The 18876-nt window shown below is 39.1% G+C and overlaps 1 protein-coding gene across 1 annotated transcript; it reads right to left on the bottom strand.

Annotated features, from left to right (window-relative positions):
* Nucleotides 1-46: 46 nt before the first annotated feature.
* On the bottom strand, nt 47-18072 carry LRRC34 (leucine rich repeat containing 34). Its single transcript, XM_052647423.1, has 11 exons — nt 17973-18072; nt 12062-12182; nt 11442-11560; nt 11281-11345; nt 10084-10167; nt 6582-6710; nt 4551-4646; nt 3150-3304; nt 2632-2787; nt 1877-2003; nt 47-250 (listed from the first exon to the last, which is right to left on the bottom strand). The coding sequence occupies exons 1-11, from the start codon at nt 18070-18072 to the stop codon at nt 47-49; spliced, it is 1356 nt and encodes a 451-aa protein (XP_052503383.1).
* Between the last annotated feature and the right edge of the window lie 804 nt (nt 18073-18876).

Genomic DNA, 18876 nt, shown 5'->3' with positions numbered 1-18876 from the left:
AAAAGTAATAAGACACATAGATGAAAATTACTTTAAAGTTTGTTTTTCATAGATGTTGACCTACTGGTGCAAGAGAAAAACCTGCATTAGATGACGGGCTGCAAGCTTCCCCATAACCTGGTGTCCAGTAATAATGCCTTTTAAGGCCATTGGAGACTTCTGCAAGGTACACATGTCCATCCACCGCAAACGGCTCCACATCTGTATTGTCTGATTTTAGACGGCCTGTGTGAATTAAATCTGAATATGCCTAGGATTTTTAAGAAAAACTGTATCATTAAGAAAATAGTTTATTCATTTTACAAATTTCAACATTCACATTTAGATGTCATAATTTATAGTCTGAAATATTCTGAATAACTGCTGAATTTTAAAATTTTTCAGGTATTGTTCACACAGTGTGTAAATTACAATCTCATAAAACTTATTTCTCCATTTTAACATTAAGGATGTTTTGTTGTCTTATGACTCACTGAGATAACAATTCTATATATATAACCAATTTTGTGGACCAGAGGTTTCAAGTCAAAATTTTCAAGTCCCAAGGTGACTCATAAATGGGGGTGGAGTGCTATTGTATATGCCCCTGAAGATCCAGTGATAGCTGGGGATCCATTTTTTAGAAAAATAAACACCCACAGATTTTGGCTTAAAACTTTGAGTTCATGGACTCCCTGAAGGTAACTGACAGATTTAGGCTGAGACCATTCCTTTAGTATTAGATGCTGGCGTAGCTGGCCACATAGTTATTTCTTCATTGTAGAATTTTCTTTGTATATCTTGTATGGATCATTGACATCTACATAAAGGTGTCATACAAACATGTTAAACTAATTTGTCAGTAAGGCTGTGACTACTGTAGAGAAAAGCAGAAATCAGTAAAAGATTTAAGTCTAGTTGCTTTCTGCTATAGCTTGTCATTATTAGTCCAACTCAATTCAGCTTCTAGTGTTATAGAATGTGGATGTGATGTTTTTCTGAAATCAAGCTATTTTTTAAAAAATAGTGTACATGTTATTAATCTTTTTAGTGACAGAATTCTGATTAGTCTTTTGGCAGTTTTTGAGAATTCTGACACCTTATTTTTCTTTCTATTCTAACTGAAAACTATTCCGTTATGATGCTTTTTGTGTGTTTTGAAAGCAGTATTAAGGGTTCTATACATTTACATAAGCAACATACCAAATATTTCTGTCTTGATTTAATTATTGGGTAGCAGATTAGAGATTGTGCCACATCAAATTTATACTGAATCAACAATTGTGATTTTTTTTAATTAACTTTGGAGTAGAATTAGGACTGTATAATTTATCATTTTATTTATTTGTTTATTTTCCGCTGCACTAGACCTTTGTTGCTGTGCACAGGCTTTCCCTAGTTGCAGCAAGCAGGGGCTGCTCTTCGTTGCGGTGTGCGTGGTGGCTTCTCTTGTGGAGCACAGGCTGTAGGCGCACGGCCTTCAGTAGTTGTGGCACATGGGCTCAGTATTTGTTACATGGGCTCAGTATTTGTTACATGGGCTCAGTATTTGTTACACGGGCTCAGTATTTGTTACACGGGCTCAGTTGCTCCATGGCATGTGGGATCTTCCCAGACCAGGAATGGAACCCGTGTCCCCTGCATTGAAAGGTGGATTCTCAACCACTGAACCACCAGAAAAGTTCCTCGGTGATATTTATACTAACATGTAGTATTTGATATCTTTCACTGTTTCAACCACAGAACTTTCCAGTAGCTAATTTTTAGAATGTATGTTAAAATTTATCAAAACTGAAGTGTCTCACTGTACTTGGTAATCCTGACTAACTCATCAGTAAATAACATCTGATGTTGTAGGGAAAGCCCCAGGAAAAAACCTCAGTGAAGACAAACTTACCACACATGTAGCTTCATCAAATTTGTTTCCCCAGATGTAGATATGAGAGAGTGTAGGATTTGTTTTCATTGATTGTGAAAGTGCAACAAGTCCTTTTCCCTCTATGTTGTTGCTTACCACAGACAACCTGTGGAGAAACAAAAAGTAATAACCCTGGAAACAGTTCCACAGAGAGAATGGATGAGCTACCAACAGCATTTATTACACACATCTTACTGTGTTGTCTTAGCATTAAATGTATTCAATGTAGTAGTTAAAATACTGATAATTCCTGAAATCCAAGAAACTTTTCTAATTGGATTCTTCATGTACCTAAGTAGAGTTACCTACATTTTGGAAATTGTTTTAAACAAACTATTGTTCTACTTATTATTCAGTAAAGGTTTGGAGTGGATTGCAGATATATTTTTCAGGATAAAGTCACCTGAGCAATATTTTCTTCTTGATTCATTCTTAAAGTCATTACCATATTGAATGATTATAACTTTTCTGTTAGAATTTGGGATAAATAATACAAGTGATAAGAATTTTCTCTTTAACTTTAAGCATTCATAACTGGTATCAATCTAATTTTAAAAAGACGTTCCTTTAAAAAGAAAATAGAAGATACTGAAATGTTTCCTGTAACTTAATATGTTAGTTTAGAAACTGAGTTTTCATATTTCACCATGAATCTTAAGTGGTAAGAGGTTTAAGGTTAGTGTTCTAAACAACTTTTTTTCTGTTATTTTAATTAAATGTAAAACCATACTAACGCTTTAAGAGTCCTGTTGTGTGAAGCAAGAGCATCACTGAGATAGTTTGCTCCTGCATTTTCCATTCTGTTAAAAGAAAGATCTATTACTTCCAGGGTAGTATTGCTTTTCAGAACATCAGCCAAACACTTCATTCCATCCTGAGTTATTTTATTGCTGGGAAAGGAAAAATATCTAGTTATATTTGAAAATATGAAGTGTCCTTTTATTCATAGAGATCACAGGCTTAGAAACTTTTAAGCAGTACTTTGTATTTTAGTTAAGATTTATTTTAGTCACTCAATTTCCAAAAATGTTACTGAAAATTTGCCATAAAATGTTGCTTTTGTTCTGGTTTACATATTTAAATTGCTCACTCCAGTTATTAGGAGATATTATATCGGTTTAAACTGAATAATAAGTGAAGCTCAGGATAAAAAGATAAAAATAGTTTTATTTCCTAATTTTTGGATTTAGTGTCTAACACAGAATCATACCTACTATGAATCTTTACATAGATTTTCCAGATTATCACTTACCAGCTTACATCAAGGTATTGTAGGCTCCTGTTCAGATACAGTGCATCACATAACTGTTTCATACCACAATTTTTTATATCATGTTTACACATGTGTAATTCAACAAGGCACTGATTTTCTTTCAACATGTGGCCTAGGTGAACTGTAGACTCTTCCTAAAAATAGATAGTCTTTTTTTCTAAAATGTAATTTTAAAGCAGTACATGTTTATTTCAAGCATGGTCAGTTATTTAAATTAGCTTTTTAAGAAGACTTTATCAGTTAAGACTGTTAGTCTACAATTTGTATTTGTTTAGCATGGCTTTTAAAAAGAAATCATTTTGTCACAAATGATACCTTTACCATCTTAGAAACAGGCAGCAGGCACTTGTAAAGTGCAATGACTAAGTGATGTAAAAGAGGGTAGTTAAAAAGGCTGAGCGCCGAAGAATTGATGCTTTCTATTTGTGGTGCTGGAGAAGATTCTTGAGCATCCTTTGGACTGCAAGGAGATCAAATCAGTCAATCCTACAGGAAATCAGCTGTCACTGTTGGAAGGGCTGATGCTAAAGCTCCAGTACTTTGGCCCCCTGGTGTAAAGAGCTTGACTCACTGGAAAAGACCCTGATGCTGGGAAAGATTGAAGGCAAAAGGAGAAGGGGGCAACAGAGGATAAGATGGTTGGGATAGCATCATCAACTCAATGGGCGTGAGTTTGAGCAAACTCTAAGAGATAATGAAGGAGAGGGAAGCTGGCATGCTGCAGTCCATGGGATTGGCAGAGTCAGACACAACTTAGCAACTGAACAGCAACAACAGAAATCATTATTTTAAAAATATCGGTCATCCCAGAAGGAAAACAAATCACAATAATTGGTACCATAGTTGAGCATGGCAGTCCATGCTTTCACTACTGGGCCCAGATTCAGTTCCTGGTTGGGGAACGGAGATCCCACAAGCTACAGAATGCAGCTTATGTACAGAATGAAGTCCAGACCTCCTGGACTGCTATTCTTAGGCAGTATGCCATTATTACTTATGACTTCAGAGATGCAGTGGCTCATCACATCAATACAACAAAACAAACAAATGACAAGACAGTTCACACTGGGCTTTTATAATTCTCTAGCCCTTTATCATTTGTGTGTTCATCTTAAGCACTCTGCCCCTCAACAGGTTTACCCACTGAGAATGAGTTTATAAGAACAAAAGACAACATATTTGTTTAAATAAGCAACTTCTAAAACCATGTTATAACACTCTTACCAAGAATTTAAAATTTTCCATTCAAGTTTTCATTTGTAAATGGTAGTTTACAATTCTAAAAATATAGCACATTCATGAACCTTGACATAACCCTCAAGTTAGTACCTTCATTTTATTCACATACAGCATTATTAACTGCTCACTTAGAATACATACCTGTTCACCATACAGTATGGGTCGGTTTAGGTTTAATCCTTTAATTGTTTGGTTTTGAGTTAGGACTGTAGCAAATGCTATCACACTTTGCATTCCCTAAAAACAGATAAATTCATTAAGTCAACTGACAAAAACTTTAAAAAGTAACCTCCTTAATATTTCAAGATGAGTAAAACTGGGCTCTCATAAATCAAAATTGTGCTTTTAAAGGTTTAATTTCCTAGTCTTTGAATGTAGGTTGATCAGATTCAGAAAAAATCCATCTTTAACATGCACGGGGACTTTCTTAAGGATTCCTTGGACATTTACCTCTAGGTTTGCTCCTAAATCTTCAAGATTCTGTATGATGCAGACGTCAGACATGCGGACACACAAGTGGATCCCAGCTAGGGCTCTATGCTACTTACATATCCTTAATGCAAACCTCCTTTTATATTCATACTAACACTTTAAATGGGTGTTTATGGCGGCAAACCATTACTAATCACATTTTTCACAACTCCAGTTGGCCCCCTCTGCCTTTTGGAAGGGCCTGATCCTCTCGCATCTCTGTGATGGATACAAACCTAGTTGTTACACCAGAAAACCTGGGCCTCTTCCCACTCCACCCGTCCTCTTACCTTCCTGTCAGTTGACTGCCAGATCTTAGAAGCAAATCTTACAGATTCTGCTTCCAAAGATGTCTCTAATTAGTCCATCTCTAGCTACCACCTCACCCAGGTTCTCACCACCCACCTGAACTAGGGCAGAAACTTCCTAAAACTGTTTCACTTCTTTAAATGGGAAACATAAACCCTTGAAATAAATAGAAAGCATTTGTAAAAATAAATACATGAGTATTAAAATTACTTCAATCTCTGTCAGTCATGTTACACTTGGGGAAGCACACTCTCAGCACCATAGCACACTTGGGGAAGCACTTTCTTAGGGTCTGCATGTTCTGGATCCCTGGCCTGGAATATTTCTGCCATGTCCCTCTTGAAGGCAGCTCTTTCTCATCCTTCACAGATGGGGCATCTTTTTTCATCCTAGTATTCCTTCCTCAGGTCTTAGGCATAACCATCCTATCACACAGATGACCTCCTACCTACCCATTATCAGAGTACTTTGCCATCTTTGTAGCATTTTGCTCTAATTTACTGATATTTTCCCAACTAAAATGTAACCTTTATAAAGGCAGAGACTATATCTGATGCACTCCTGTATCCTTAGAATCTAGGATTGTGACTATTACGTGCAGAAAATATACAGTTGACCCTAAAGGGTCAGAGGTCAATTGTATACCTTGGTATCCATGGATTCAAGGAACCTTGACTTCTGTAGCAATTGTAATATTTACTGTTGTAAAAAGTCTGCATTTACCTGGACCCAACAGTTCAAACCCATGTTGTCGAGTCAACTGTATATTGAATTAATGCTTTCCCCATTCCTTCCTACTGTATCTACCCACTTAAACTTTAGAGCCTATTATACCAAAGAGCCTCCTTGGCCCATCTTACTGACATCCTGTCCCAGTGATGTTGCATTAACCTTTTAACTAGGTTCCTAACAGTAGGCCTGAAGGTTTGAAGGCATGTTTGAGAAAATGAAGCCTGGACTTTGAAGACATATCAGGTCAGATGAGGGCTCTTAGAATTGTCTTAGGTTTTATGCTATAACTACTCACTGAAAAATGTTTCCACAAATAAAAAATTTACATTATACAAATTAAGTATTTGTTTAATTAAAAGGAACATAAAGTTCTTTAGAAAATCCCATGCAAGTTAAGAAGGGTAATAGATGGAAATTTAGGACGATTTTTATTACACTGGATATTCTTCCATAAAATTATTATAATCTGATTTTTACTTAAAGATTTTTTTTCTCTGATACTAGATCTTAGAGATGAGCTTAAATCATTCATAAGACTGTCATGTAGCTGGTCTCTTGACACTTCTCTGTGCTAGTTTCCAGGGAGAATGATCAAGTACGTGAGTGACTCTCTTTTTTTTTTTTTTTTCGTGAGTGACTCTCATAACCAGTTTAACTCACCAGATCACAGTCACCCAGATCTAATTTCTCTAAGGATGAATTAATTTGTAGCATTGCAGCAAAAAACATTCCACCCTTATTTTCAATCTTGTTTCCAGTCATTCTTAGGTGTTTCAGAGTTCTATTCTTCTGAAAAGGAAAAGAGGCAAAACTGGATTAAAATTTTAACCCAAAGAATTCTCTTCAGATTACGTTTTAGGAGACTATTACTATTTGAGGACTCAGTTTTTCATGGAGATTGAATAGAATATATTCCATAAAGGTAACATTCAATTTCCCATAATAGGTAAAAATATAAAGTGTACAATTTGGGAATTCCCTGGTGGTCCAGCAATTAGGACTCTGCACACTCACTGCTGAGGGGTTCAGGTTCAATCCCTGGTCAGGGGACTGAGATCCTGTAAGCCACATGGTACAGCCAAAAAGTACAATTCACTGGATTTTACTACATTCACAGTGTTGTGCAGCCATCACCTCTAATTTCAAAACATTCTCTTTACCCTTAAGGGAGACCCTATACCCGTTAAACACTCACTTCACATTTCCCTGTATTACTTTGAAAGTGACACAATTTCTCAGACATTTGCAAAGTTTAATTCCTTCTCATAATTCATTCTTTCGATAAATCATTCACAAAATTACAGACATTTCATTGTCCTAATGAATAAATATTTGAACCATAAGTGCACATAATTATCTTTACAATTAAGTCAAACTTCCCTCCCCCCCCCACCCCCGCCAAGAGTGGGAAGAAGGAAAGGATGTCCACTCTCACCACTTCTATTTTACATTGTACTGGATGGGGCTAGATAAGGCAAGAAAAAAAGGCATACAGGTTGGAAAAGAAGCAAAACTTTTTGCATATGACAATCTTTTATGTGGAAAATTCTAAGGAATCCACCAAAACAAAAAAAGACCTGTTAGAACTAATATATGAAGAAACACATCCCATGTTTCTGAATCAGAAGACAATATTCAGTTCAGTTCAGTTTAGTCACTCAGTCATGTCCGACTCTTTGCAACCCCATGAATTGCAGCACGCCAGGCCTCCCTGTCCATCACCAACTCCCGGAGTTCACTCAGACTCACGTCCATCAAGTTGGTGATGCCATCCAGCCATCTCATCCTCTGTCGTCCCCTTCTCCTCCTGCCCCCAATCCCTCCCAGCATCAGAGTCTTTTCCAGTGAGTCAACTCTTCTCATGAGGTGGCCAAAGTACTGGAGTTTCAGCTTTAGCATCATTCCTTCCAAAGAACACCCAGGACTGATCTCCTTTAGAATGGACTGGGTGGATCTCCTTGCAGTAAAAACGGCACTATTCCTCAAGTTGATCTAAAGATTTAAAGCAATCCCTCTCAAAATCCCAGTTTGTTTGTTTGCTTTGCAGAAATTGATAAACTGATCTTAAAATTCATGTGAAAATGCAGGGGACCCAGAAGAACCAATACAACGTTTAAAAGAATAAAGACGACCCACACTTTTTCAAAACATAACTACAGGACTACAGTAGCCAAGATAGTGTGGGACTGGCCTAAAAACAGATATATAAATTAAGAGAGAGTACAGAAATAAACTCATTTATAATCGACTCTTGACAAGGATGCCAAAATCAGTGGGAAAAGAACAGTTTTAACACAAGATGTTGGGTCAACTAGATAGCCACGTGAAAAAGAATGAAATTGCTCCTACGTCACTTCATATACAAAAATTAAAATGAATTAAATTGAATGAAAGAGTCAAAAACTTAGAAGAAAATGTAAGTGTAAATATTCATGACTAGGTCATATATGACTTTAGATATAACACTAAAAGCATAAACAACAAGAAAAACAAAATGCATTTTACTGAACTTCTAAAATTGTGTGCTTCTAAAGATACTACTAAGAAAGTGAAGAGGTAACCTACAGAATGTCAGAAAATATTTGCAAGTTATATCCTATAAGGGACTTGTATCCAGAAAGGGCAAAACATTTGAAAAGAGAATTATCCAAAGAAAATATAGAAATAACCACTTAGCATGTGAAAAGATGTCAGCATCATTAGGAAAATGCAAATCAAAACCACAAAACCTCTTTATACCCACTGCTGCTGCTGCTGCTGCTGCTAAGTCAGCCCGACTCTGTGCGACCCCATGGATGGCAGCCCACCAGGCTCTGCCGTCCCTGGGATTCTCTAGGCAAGAACACTGGAGTGGGTTGCCATTTCCTCCTCCAATGCATGAAACTGAAAAGTGAAAGTGAAGTTGCTCAGTTGTGTCTGACTTTTAGCGACCCCATGGACTGCAGCCCACCAGGCCCCTCTGTCCATGGGATTTTCCACGCAAGAGTACTGGAGTGGGGTGCCATTGCCTTTTCATACCCACTAGGATAGCTCAAATAAAAAAGTATCAAGTATTGGTGAGGATATAGAGAAATCAGAATACCCATTGTCGGTGGAACATAAAAAGGGGCAACCACTTTGAAAAACAGTTTGGCAGTCATTCAAGATGTTAAATAGAGTTTCCAAATGATCCAGCAATTCCACTCCAAGGTATATACCCTAGAAAATTGGAAACATAAGTGCACAGAAAAATGTGTGCAAATATTCATAGTAGCATTATTCATTATAGTGGAAACCCAAGTACCCGTTAACTAATGGATGAATGAAATGTGCAATGGAATATTACTTGGCAATAAAAAGGAATGAAGTATGTTACAACATGGATGACACTTGAAAGCATTAAGCCAGTCAATAAAGGCCACATGTTATATGGTGATTCTATTTATGTGAAATGGCCAGAATAGACAGTTAGAAAGTAGATATGACTGCAGGGTGCTGGAGAGAGGGAGAGAAGCATAGAGAGGGATTACTAACAGGGTCTCTCTTCTGTGGGGAGGAGGTGTTCTAACAACAGTGATAGTGGTGATGGTTGCAAAACTGTGAATATAGCTGATCATTGAACAACACAGGGATTAGGAGCAGTGACCCTCTGCTGTTGAAAATGAGTTTATCTTCACAGTTGGCCCTCCACATCCAAGTCCTACACTCTCAGATTCGACTGACTGTGCATTGTATCGTACTGCAGCATGTATTTAGTGAAAGAAACCCATATATGAGTGGACCCACGCAGTTCAAACCTGTGCTCTTCAAGGTGTCCATTGTATACTAAAAAAGCCACTGAACTGAACACTTCCAAAGGATAAATTCTTATGTGAATTATGTCTTAATAAAACTTGATTTTTTTATTGAAGTATAGTTGATTTACAATGTGTTAATTCCTGCTGTTCAGCAAACTGTTATATATACATTTTAAAAATATTTTCCATTATGGTTTATCCATAAAATTGTATTAAAAGTGAGTTCAAAAGTGCTCATGTGATATCTAAATGTTAATGAAGTGCAAAAAAAAATATACAGTTGCACAAAATTAAATTGACATTAACATTTATTTCTGTTGGTTTCAAGCTAAAATTAAAGAAATTGAAATCCCCAAATTGTTAGTTTGAGGTATACAAATGCTTACATGTAGGGCTTTAGCAATCAGTTCTCCACCTTCAGGCCCAATGTCATTAAACATAAGATTTAAGTAAATGAGATTATGTTGTTTCTAAAATAAGAGAAAAGAAGCTATTATACATGTATTACTAGAAATCAATCAAGAATATATGAGCTGCCTTTTAAGTAAAAGTGTTTACCAGCAAAGAAAATCTTTACAACCAGAAAAGTTCAAGGTCTCCAGCAAAACAAAGGATGATTAAGGAAAAACAACATTCTCATTTAAACAAATATAATTACAGGATAAAGAAAAAGACTATTCATTTTTTTAGTTTTTTTTTTTTTAATTGGAGGATAGTTGCTTTACACTGTTGTGTTAGTTTCTGCTGTGCAACAGTGTGAGTCAGCTATTAAGCATACACATATCCCTCTTTAGCCTCCCTCCCAGTATATTCATTTTTCATCAATGATTCAAAGTATGGATGTGCTTCATGTACTGAACCATAGTGTATCACTTTGCAAAAGATGACTCAAGAGGCTCTAGGTATGAGCTCTACTGAGACCATATACACAAATGTGTTTTTACTGTATTTCAAGTGTTATAGCACAGTCAAGACCCTTGATATTTTACAAAACTATGTTTTGTGTATATGTCACTAGACTAGGTGATTTCACCATAAACAGATCTGAACATGGTGGCTATGATTTTTGGAGCGTTTTGATTTGTGGTTGTTGAAAATAACTTAGTGGTGGTTTTTTTTTTTTTTTAATCTTCACTCCATCCTTATATTCTGTGCCATTTCATGGGTATGCAAATTTTAAGACCTTTTTTGGCTCAGTAGAGACACTTGCAGCACACGAGAATGGGACAAATAGCTAGGAAATTAAAAAGCCAACTTAAGGGAAGAATAACATGATATATGCTGCTTTAAACATTTTAAGTGAAAATACAGACACACACGTATATGTCAATCTTCTGAGGTTGAAACAAAACCTTTTCTTTAAGGACACCTGTTCTTATTGGTGGACCACACTACCTTTCTTAAATAAAATGCAACCATAAAGCAGCATTTTAGTTTGGGTATCTCGAAAGTGAAGTCTACAATAAAGGGTTAGTTTAGCAGGCTAGGGCTGCTGAAACCCTGCACATTCCAAAGAAAAGACTGGTTCTTAACTTCGTCCTGGAAGAAAAAAAAAGAACAAAGAACATTTTGCAGTAAAATACCTGGAGCAGTTTCGCAGCATAGTACGCGCCAACATCACTTAGGAGGTTGTATCTAACATCCAAACCTGAAGAATACAGATGAATAGAAGCTGATATTCCTCCTAATGAATACTTAATCAGCAGAATGAGAACAGGAAGGAATGATTCTTAAGGAGACATACCATTAATATATGAATTATTCTTTAAAACTCTGCAAAGAATCCAGAAATCTTCACCTGTTACTCTTTCTCCTGATAGTGAGCGACTGTTACCAGCAATATTTAATGTGATTCCTACCGATCTGTTAAAATATTAAAAGGAAATCCAGTAAAGGAAAAATATTTTTCCTTCATGTTTAGTGACATCACTGGATAGTATTTACTGGAACCAAGTACCACAGTACAGAGTTTTATTAAGTGTAACTTAAAACTACTGAATATATACTACAGCTTTTGGAAAGCACTTTAATATATGCATAATTTAATTTTTCAGGCACAGAAAAAGTATTCCTACTTGATAGGTAATGACATTGAAGAATGTCATTCAATGATTTGCATAAATAAACCCAGCTCACAGGAGTTAATGACCAATCTGGAACTCAGACTTGGAGAATGCTGGTCTAGTGCTTTTTTTTCACTAAACTACCTCCAAGACCTGTGTCAGTCATCTATGCTGAATCAAAAAAGCATGTCCATTTCATCTAGCATTTGCAAATGGCTTTCAAATCACTCAGTATTCCAAGAGTTTTCACAGATGAGTATCAGTGGCTGTTCTGATGTAATCAAGTATATGTCTTCCTTACCCTTTTTCAATTTCTTCATCCACTTCTTGGAGTATTTGCAATATAAAAGGTTTAATTTCCTTGGACTTTTCCATACATAAGTCATTATAATATTCCTGGAGACCACCAATAGATGCTGAAACTTTTGAAAAATAAATGCAATACTTTTCATCACATATAAATTAACCCAGGAGCTTCCTCCCACCAAAATTAGATTTCTTTCAAAGATACAAATGTGTGTGTGTGTAGAGTTAGGGGTGAGGGGAAGAAAAGGAAGAATAGAGAAAGTAAAATAAGGAATGGGAGAGAAGAAAAATGCTGTTTGGAGAACTAGGGCCATAGAAGTACCCACTGAGGATGGGCAGACACTTAACTTGGAAGTGACACAAAAGGAGAACTAACTTCTGTTAAGTAACAGGCCTGGCAGCTGAGGAAAATGACGTCCAGAAAAATTAAGTATTTTGCCTGAAATCATACAGCACAGTATTGAATCAAACTTGACTCCAAAGCCTCTTCCATTCTGCCATAATGGATTAGGGTAACTCATGTTTGCTTATAATGGCTTCAGGTAAAGACAGTTTTATCATAGAGTCTAAACTCAAAAGGGATCTGAAAAATCAAGTCCAACAGGCTTCTTGAAGACCTTCTATAGCCTGTAAGTTGATAGCATCTTTGAATACAGCTCTGTCTGTTCCTCCTAGAAGAACAGGTCTCCAAGTTGAGACCTCACTCATAGAAGTGCTTTACTTGCCATTGTCTTCTATTTCCTCTTTCTAAAGGTGATTTTTCCGTCAGTCACTAATAGGGAAAACAAAACAGGAGTTGAAGTCGTCTTCCTCTGTTACACCTGCAGCAGCATCTTTCCTTGATGCATCATCTTATTATTTTGATACTACTTTTTAAAAAAATTTTTATTGTAGTTGATCGACAGTGTTGTGTTAGTGTTAGGTGTACAGAAAAGTGAATCAGTTATACATAAATATTGTATGTTGTGTAGTGTGTTAGTTGCTCAGTCCTGTCCGACTCTGTGACCCCATGGACTGTAGCCCACCAGGCTCCTCTATCCATGGGATTTCCCAGGCAAGAATACTGGAGTAGATTGCCATTCCCTTCTCCAGGGGATCTTCCCGACCCAGGGATTGAACCTGAGTCTCTTGCATTGCAGGCAGATTCTTTACTATCAGAGCCACCAGGGAAGGCCACATACATATACATATATCCACTCTTTTTTTAGGCTCTTATGCTTTGGTCACTGGTTCATTTCTGGCTTGAAGGAGGTACTGGTTGCTTTGGGCTTCCCTTGTGGCTCAGCTGGTAAAGAATATGCCTGCAATGTGGGAGACCTGGGTTCGATCCCTGGGTTGGGAAGATCCCCTAGAGAATGGAAAGGCTACCCACTCCAGTATTTTGGCCTGGAGAATTCCATGGACTGCATAGTCCACGGGCTCGCAAAGAGTCGGACATGACTGAGCAACTTTCACTTCACTTCACCCATATAATTCATGAGAGTGTATCAAGTAGAGTAGGTCCTTATCTATTTTATAAATAGAAATGTGTATATATCAGTCCCAATCTCCCAATACATCCCTTCTCCCCTCCCCTTTGTTATTATTTTAAAAGCATGTTTTTCCATGCCAAGGCTTTCTAGGGTAGAAGGTATGCTGACACTTTTCTTACAAGCACATAGCACTCCCTGTCTCTTTTCTGTCTTAGCTTTTGTGTTTGTATGTCTCTTTAAGAGAGCTTAGTGATCTCACTACTCAACCACCCTGAGATCTTGAGGATCCAGTTTCTCTAAGTCTCTTCCTCTCAAAAACGTGCCTTCATGAGTGGATTTCTGCACTATATGAACTAAAGAGTTTGCTAAACATGCAAAACAAGATTCAAGAGAAAGAACATTATGTTAAAAGTGAAAGCAAATAATCTTTTCTTACAGTTTTTTAAAAATAAACTTAAAAAAAAAAAAATTTAGGGGAATTCCTTAGTAGTCCAGTAGTTAGAACTCTGTGCTTTCACTGCCAAGAGTCCTGGTTCAATGCCTGGTTGGGGAACTAAGATCCTGCAGCTGCATGGTGTGGCCTAAATAAATAAATAAATAAAATTTAACCTACGTTTATTTCAAATAACTTGGAAATTTCAGTATCAAAAAGAAAATAAAGAAAAGAAACATTGATCAGCAATCTCATTGCCAAAGAACCACTGCAACTGAGGTCTGGGAGTGTTCCCTATTATTTTTCTTTTTCTATATCCTTTTCCTATTCAGTTAACATTATGAGCATCTTTCCCATTTCATTAGCTACCCTCTGAAAATTTTTAACAGCATAATTGTACATAAGAAATCTTCACTTACTAAGCATAAAATAATAAGGACCTACTGTATTGCACAGGGAAATATATTCACTATCTTGTAATAACCTATAATGGAAAATAATCTGCAAAAGTACATATATATTCTATATAACTAAATCACTGTGCTGTATACCTGAAACTAACACTATTGTAAATGAACTATACTCCAATTTAAAAATAATTTTTTAAGAAATCTTTCACTTATTTTAGGATGTGTATTTATATATTTAAATAATACTTTATTTCATGTATTAAATAATACTTTAGCACAGTATTTCCCAAACTGTGTTCTGTGGAATACTAATCTACTGCATGATCAAAGATATTGTAAATAGAATGGAGTTTATCCTAAAATAAATTTGAGAAATGATGAGTTAAATAATGCTAAACAGATTCCTATCTACAGTAATTCTCGGGACATTTAAAACTCTCAGGTACACAAGGACTCCTCAAGTTGTTGAGCCCGGAGGGGAAGGAGGATAAAAATGCTTCTAGACTTAGGACTTAGGAGACCATGGTTCACATGGAATACAATCCAAAAAATGCTCCCTTAGCATCCTCAACAGAAAATAAAACAAGTAGACCTCAAACGAATTAACTTGTTGGAACTGGGCTCCCACTGGGTTCCCTCTGCTCTGGCTCCTACCTTCCTTGGTATTAAAAATGTTAAACAAAATCTCAGAAATGGAGACCCAACTGAAACAGAGGTAATTATCTGGTGTTTGTTAAAAATGCAACCCAGGAGACACAGATCCAAGAAGCACTTGAACTGTGTTCCACCAGACTACAAAGTGGTGGCGATTTACAAAGGCAAAAAACCCAGAAGTTACATAAATGGTTCATCAAGAATTGGGATTGGGGTTTGAGCTGGTAAGAAATGAGGTTGCTTGTTAAGCAAGGAATGACTGGGAGTCTGAAATGATTACAAAGTTGCAATGGTGGGAAGAAATTTGAAACTATAAGGATGTAGCTAGCAGCTCCTATTTTGAAAACAGCTAGTAGTGTCCTTGAGTCTGACACTGTGCTGTATAGACCCAATGGACTGTAGACCACTAGGCTCCTCTGTCCATGAGATTTTCCAGGCAAGAATACTGGAGTGGGTTGCCATTCCCTTCTCCGGGGGATCTTCCCTACCCAGGGATAGAACCCGTCACCCACATTGCAGGTGGATTCTTTGTTGTCTCAGCCACTAGAGAAGCCCAAGAAAACTGGAGTGGGTAGCCTATTCTTTCTCTAGGGGACCTTCCTGACCCAGGAATTGAACTGGGGTCTCCTGCATTGCAAGCAGATTTGTTACCAGCTGAGCTACCAGGGAAGCCAATTCAAGTTCTCAGTGATGAAGGAATGCATCTGAAATCATATCCACAACAGCCACCCAGCTCCATTTTGCATGCCTGAGCCACAGTTACTCCATTTTGATTTTTAAATAGCTTTAAATATGTCATCAAAGAGAAGAGAAGGCTGCCTTGAGAATTTCTCAGGTTCATTGCCTGCCCTCAGCTGGCAGAACCGTATCCAGGACATGCAAACAGATGTAGACTTACAAGTCATGTTTACGTGAAGGCATGAAGGAATCTTAGATTACAGGCCAGACAAAGCCAAAGAATATGTATATTTAACTACCTGGCCATGGATTTAAAGTATTTTTGAGCATCAGCTATATTTTTCTGCTACTCTCTCTTTTATTTAAAATTCACCCAAGTATTGTGTCAGGATTCTATGGCACCAACAATTTATTTCCTATACTGTATTCATATTAGGAGAAAATAATAAACTGGTTTTCAAATCGAAAAAAAGCTAGGAATAACCAATTCTACAAGAAAATGTCAAGAATTTGACCTAGATTCATTCTTAATCCACACCTGACTCTTGAATTCCAAATAATCTTTACCTAATATCCCATTTAAACATTACTTCAGTTCAGTCGCTCAGTCGTGTCCGACTCTTTGCGACCCCATGAATCGCAGCACGCCAGGCCTCCCTGTCCATCACCAACTCCCGGAGTTCACTCAAACTCATGTCCATCAAGTTGGTAATGGCATCCAGCCATCTCATCCTCTGTCGTCCCCTTCTCCTCCTGCCCCCAATCCCTCCCAGCATCAGGGTCTTTTCCAATGAGTCAGCTCTTCGAATGAGGTGGCCAAAGTACCGGAGTTTCACCTTTAGCATCATTCCTTCCAAAGAACGCCCAGGGCTGATCTCCTTTAGAATGGACTGGCTGGATCTCCTTGCAGTCCAAGGGACTCTCAAGAGTTTTCTCCAACACCACAATTCAAAAGCATCAATTCTTCGGCACTCAGCTTTTTTCATAGTCCAACTCTCACATCCATACATGACCACAGGAAAAACCATAGCCTTGACAAGATGGACCTTTGTTGGCAAAGTAATGTCTCTGCTTTTTAATATGCTATCTAGGTTGGTCATACCTTTTCTTCCGAGGAGTAAGCGTCTTTTAATTTCATGGCTGCAGTCACCATCTGCAGTGATTTTGAAGCCCCCCAAAAATAAAAATAAGGGCTTATTTTGGAGATGGTTACCCTCTTCTATGGTGGCTCAGAGGGTAAAGCGTCTGCCTGCAATGCAGGAGACCTGGGTTCAATTCCTGGGTCAGGAAGATTCCCCTGGAGAAGGAAAAGGCAACCCACTCTGGTACTCTTGCCTATAAAATCCCATGGATGGAGAAGCCTGGGAGGCTACAGTCCATAGGGTTGCAAAGAGTTGGAAACGACTGAGCGACTTCACTTTCACTTTAACCTTCACCCTCTTCTATCAGACTTCACTTTCACTTAAACCTTCACCCTCTTCTATTGAAACAGTCAAGTGCTGGGAGATTGAGGACTGAGGGGTCAGTCAGACTTGGGTGCTAATCCGGAAGGGCTGTGTGATGTCAAACAACTTACTGAAATTCTATCTTAAATTTCCTTTTATGCTAAAAGCAGAGCATGTCAATGCCCACCTCACAGTGCTGTGTGGAATATGTAAGGCCTGTGGCACAATTCCCTATCTACAAGCACACAAGCATCCTAAATGGAAATTGTGAAGGGAGACGGGTGTACACTTTCCGCTTAACATGAGAGTGAAAGCGAGTCACTAAGTCGTGTCCGATTCCTTGTGACCCCATGGGCTGTACCCTGCCAGGCTCTTCTTTCCATGGAGTTCTCCGGGCAAGAATGCTTAACATGCTACCAGATAATTCACGGGTGCAGAAATACTTAAAACCGTGCAGGCGTGAACGTGCAAAGAGTGGTCTCCAGAGCCTCTAGCTCACCTGGGCCCTGTTCTCTGGAGACTTCACAAAAAAGGGGCCCAAGTAGAGCATGGAGACAGACAACGCGACACATACACTTGAATTCAGGACAACCCACCGCGAGAACCGCGCACCCACCGCGGGAGCTTGGGGCTGCCCTCTCAACCACGTTTGGGGGCGCCCCGAAGTTCCGGGCTCAGCTGGGGTTCCTAGCGGCCCTCTCCCGCCGGGCAACCTCTGGCCCCAAGTCTGCTCGGAGGACTCGGCCTGGCCATGACCCCCCTCGCGCGTTTCCTCCGGGCTAGGCTGGCGCCGAAGGGACCCCCTGTTTCTTACCGCTACCGTCTGCCGCAGCCCAGGCCGGAGTCGGGGTCCTAGAGGGAGCGGGAAGTGGGGACCCGGACGCCAGCCCGGCCTGCTTCTGGCTGAGCTCCATGCTCCGTACATCCGGCCGGCAGCGGCGGCGTTGTCATGACGACCACGCGCGTGCTCCTGCTCCGCCTGCTGCAGCCGAAGAGCTGCAAGAGGTGTGGCCCCACCTCGCGATCATAAGCGCCCATGCTGTGCGAACCTCTGCCATTCATTACCCCCTCGGTCCCGGAGGCCTGGCTGGGCAGGTAGTGACCGCCGATGCTGTGGAGACTCCTTGTTCACCATCTGAGTCCTAGTCCCCTGCGTGGGTTAAAGACACAGGGAGGCAGGGCATCCCGGTTCTTTTGCAGAGAGAAGTTCTCCAGGTTTAGGGGGCATGGCTGATGAACTAAGGGCCGGGAATACAAAGATGATTATGACACAGAGCGCTCCCCAAGTTGTGCTCATACCTGCAGAGGGTAGGTGCAAAAGCTGAGTTGCCCACCACAGCTAGGACGGACGGAGGTAAGGGAACTTAAAGGGGCTAGTTGATCAATTTTGTGGAGGGGCCGGGCCATCAGGGAGGGCTTCTTGGAGGAGGTATCGTCCTGACCCGTCCAACTGAACTTGCCAGAGGACGGAACTGCTTTGTGCGTTTTGGAGATGAGCATGAACTTAGGGCTACCCAGATGAACAGACTGGGTGTGTTTTAGAGGCGAAGCAGTTCAGACCGGATCCACGTGGAGTCCTGTGCATCCTCTGAGAAGCACAGCTGTTATGGGGCAGTGAGACCTCAGATTGGGAACAGCTGATGGAGGGTGGCGCTAGTAGTTAAAAAAAAAAAAACAAAAAAACCCGCCTGCCAATGCCGGAGACATAAGAGAGGCGG

This window comes from Budorcas taxicolor, chromosome 1 (genome assembly GCF_023091745.1).
Source record: "Budorcas taxicolor isolate Tak-1 chromosome 1, Takin1.1, whole genome shotgun sequence".
NCBI lineage: Eukaryota > Metazoa > Chordata > Mammalia > Artiodactyla > Bovidae > Budorcas > Budorcas taxicolor.
The sequence above is the reverse complement of the archived record's forward strand: the minus strand, read 5'-3'. Positions and strand labels throughout refer to the sequence as shown.

Bases quoted from the DNA above. Each gene is read 5' to 3' on its own strand.
- LRRC34 (XM_052647423.1), bottom strand. From the start codon at position 18,072: ATGGAGCTCAGCCAGAAGCAGGCCGGGCTGGCGTCCGGGTCCCCACTT. The intron at 10,168-11,280 runs GTATTTTACTGC...CTCTTATTTTAG, and splicing joins ATGCTGCGAAACTGCTCCAG to AAACAACATAATCTCATTTA. The intron at 4,647-6,581 runs GTGAGTTAAACT...ATCTGTTTTTAG, and splicing joins ATCTGGGTGACTGTGATCTG to GGAATGCAAAGTGTGATAGC.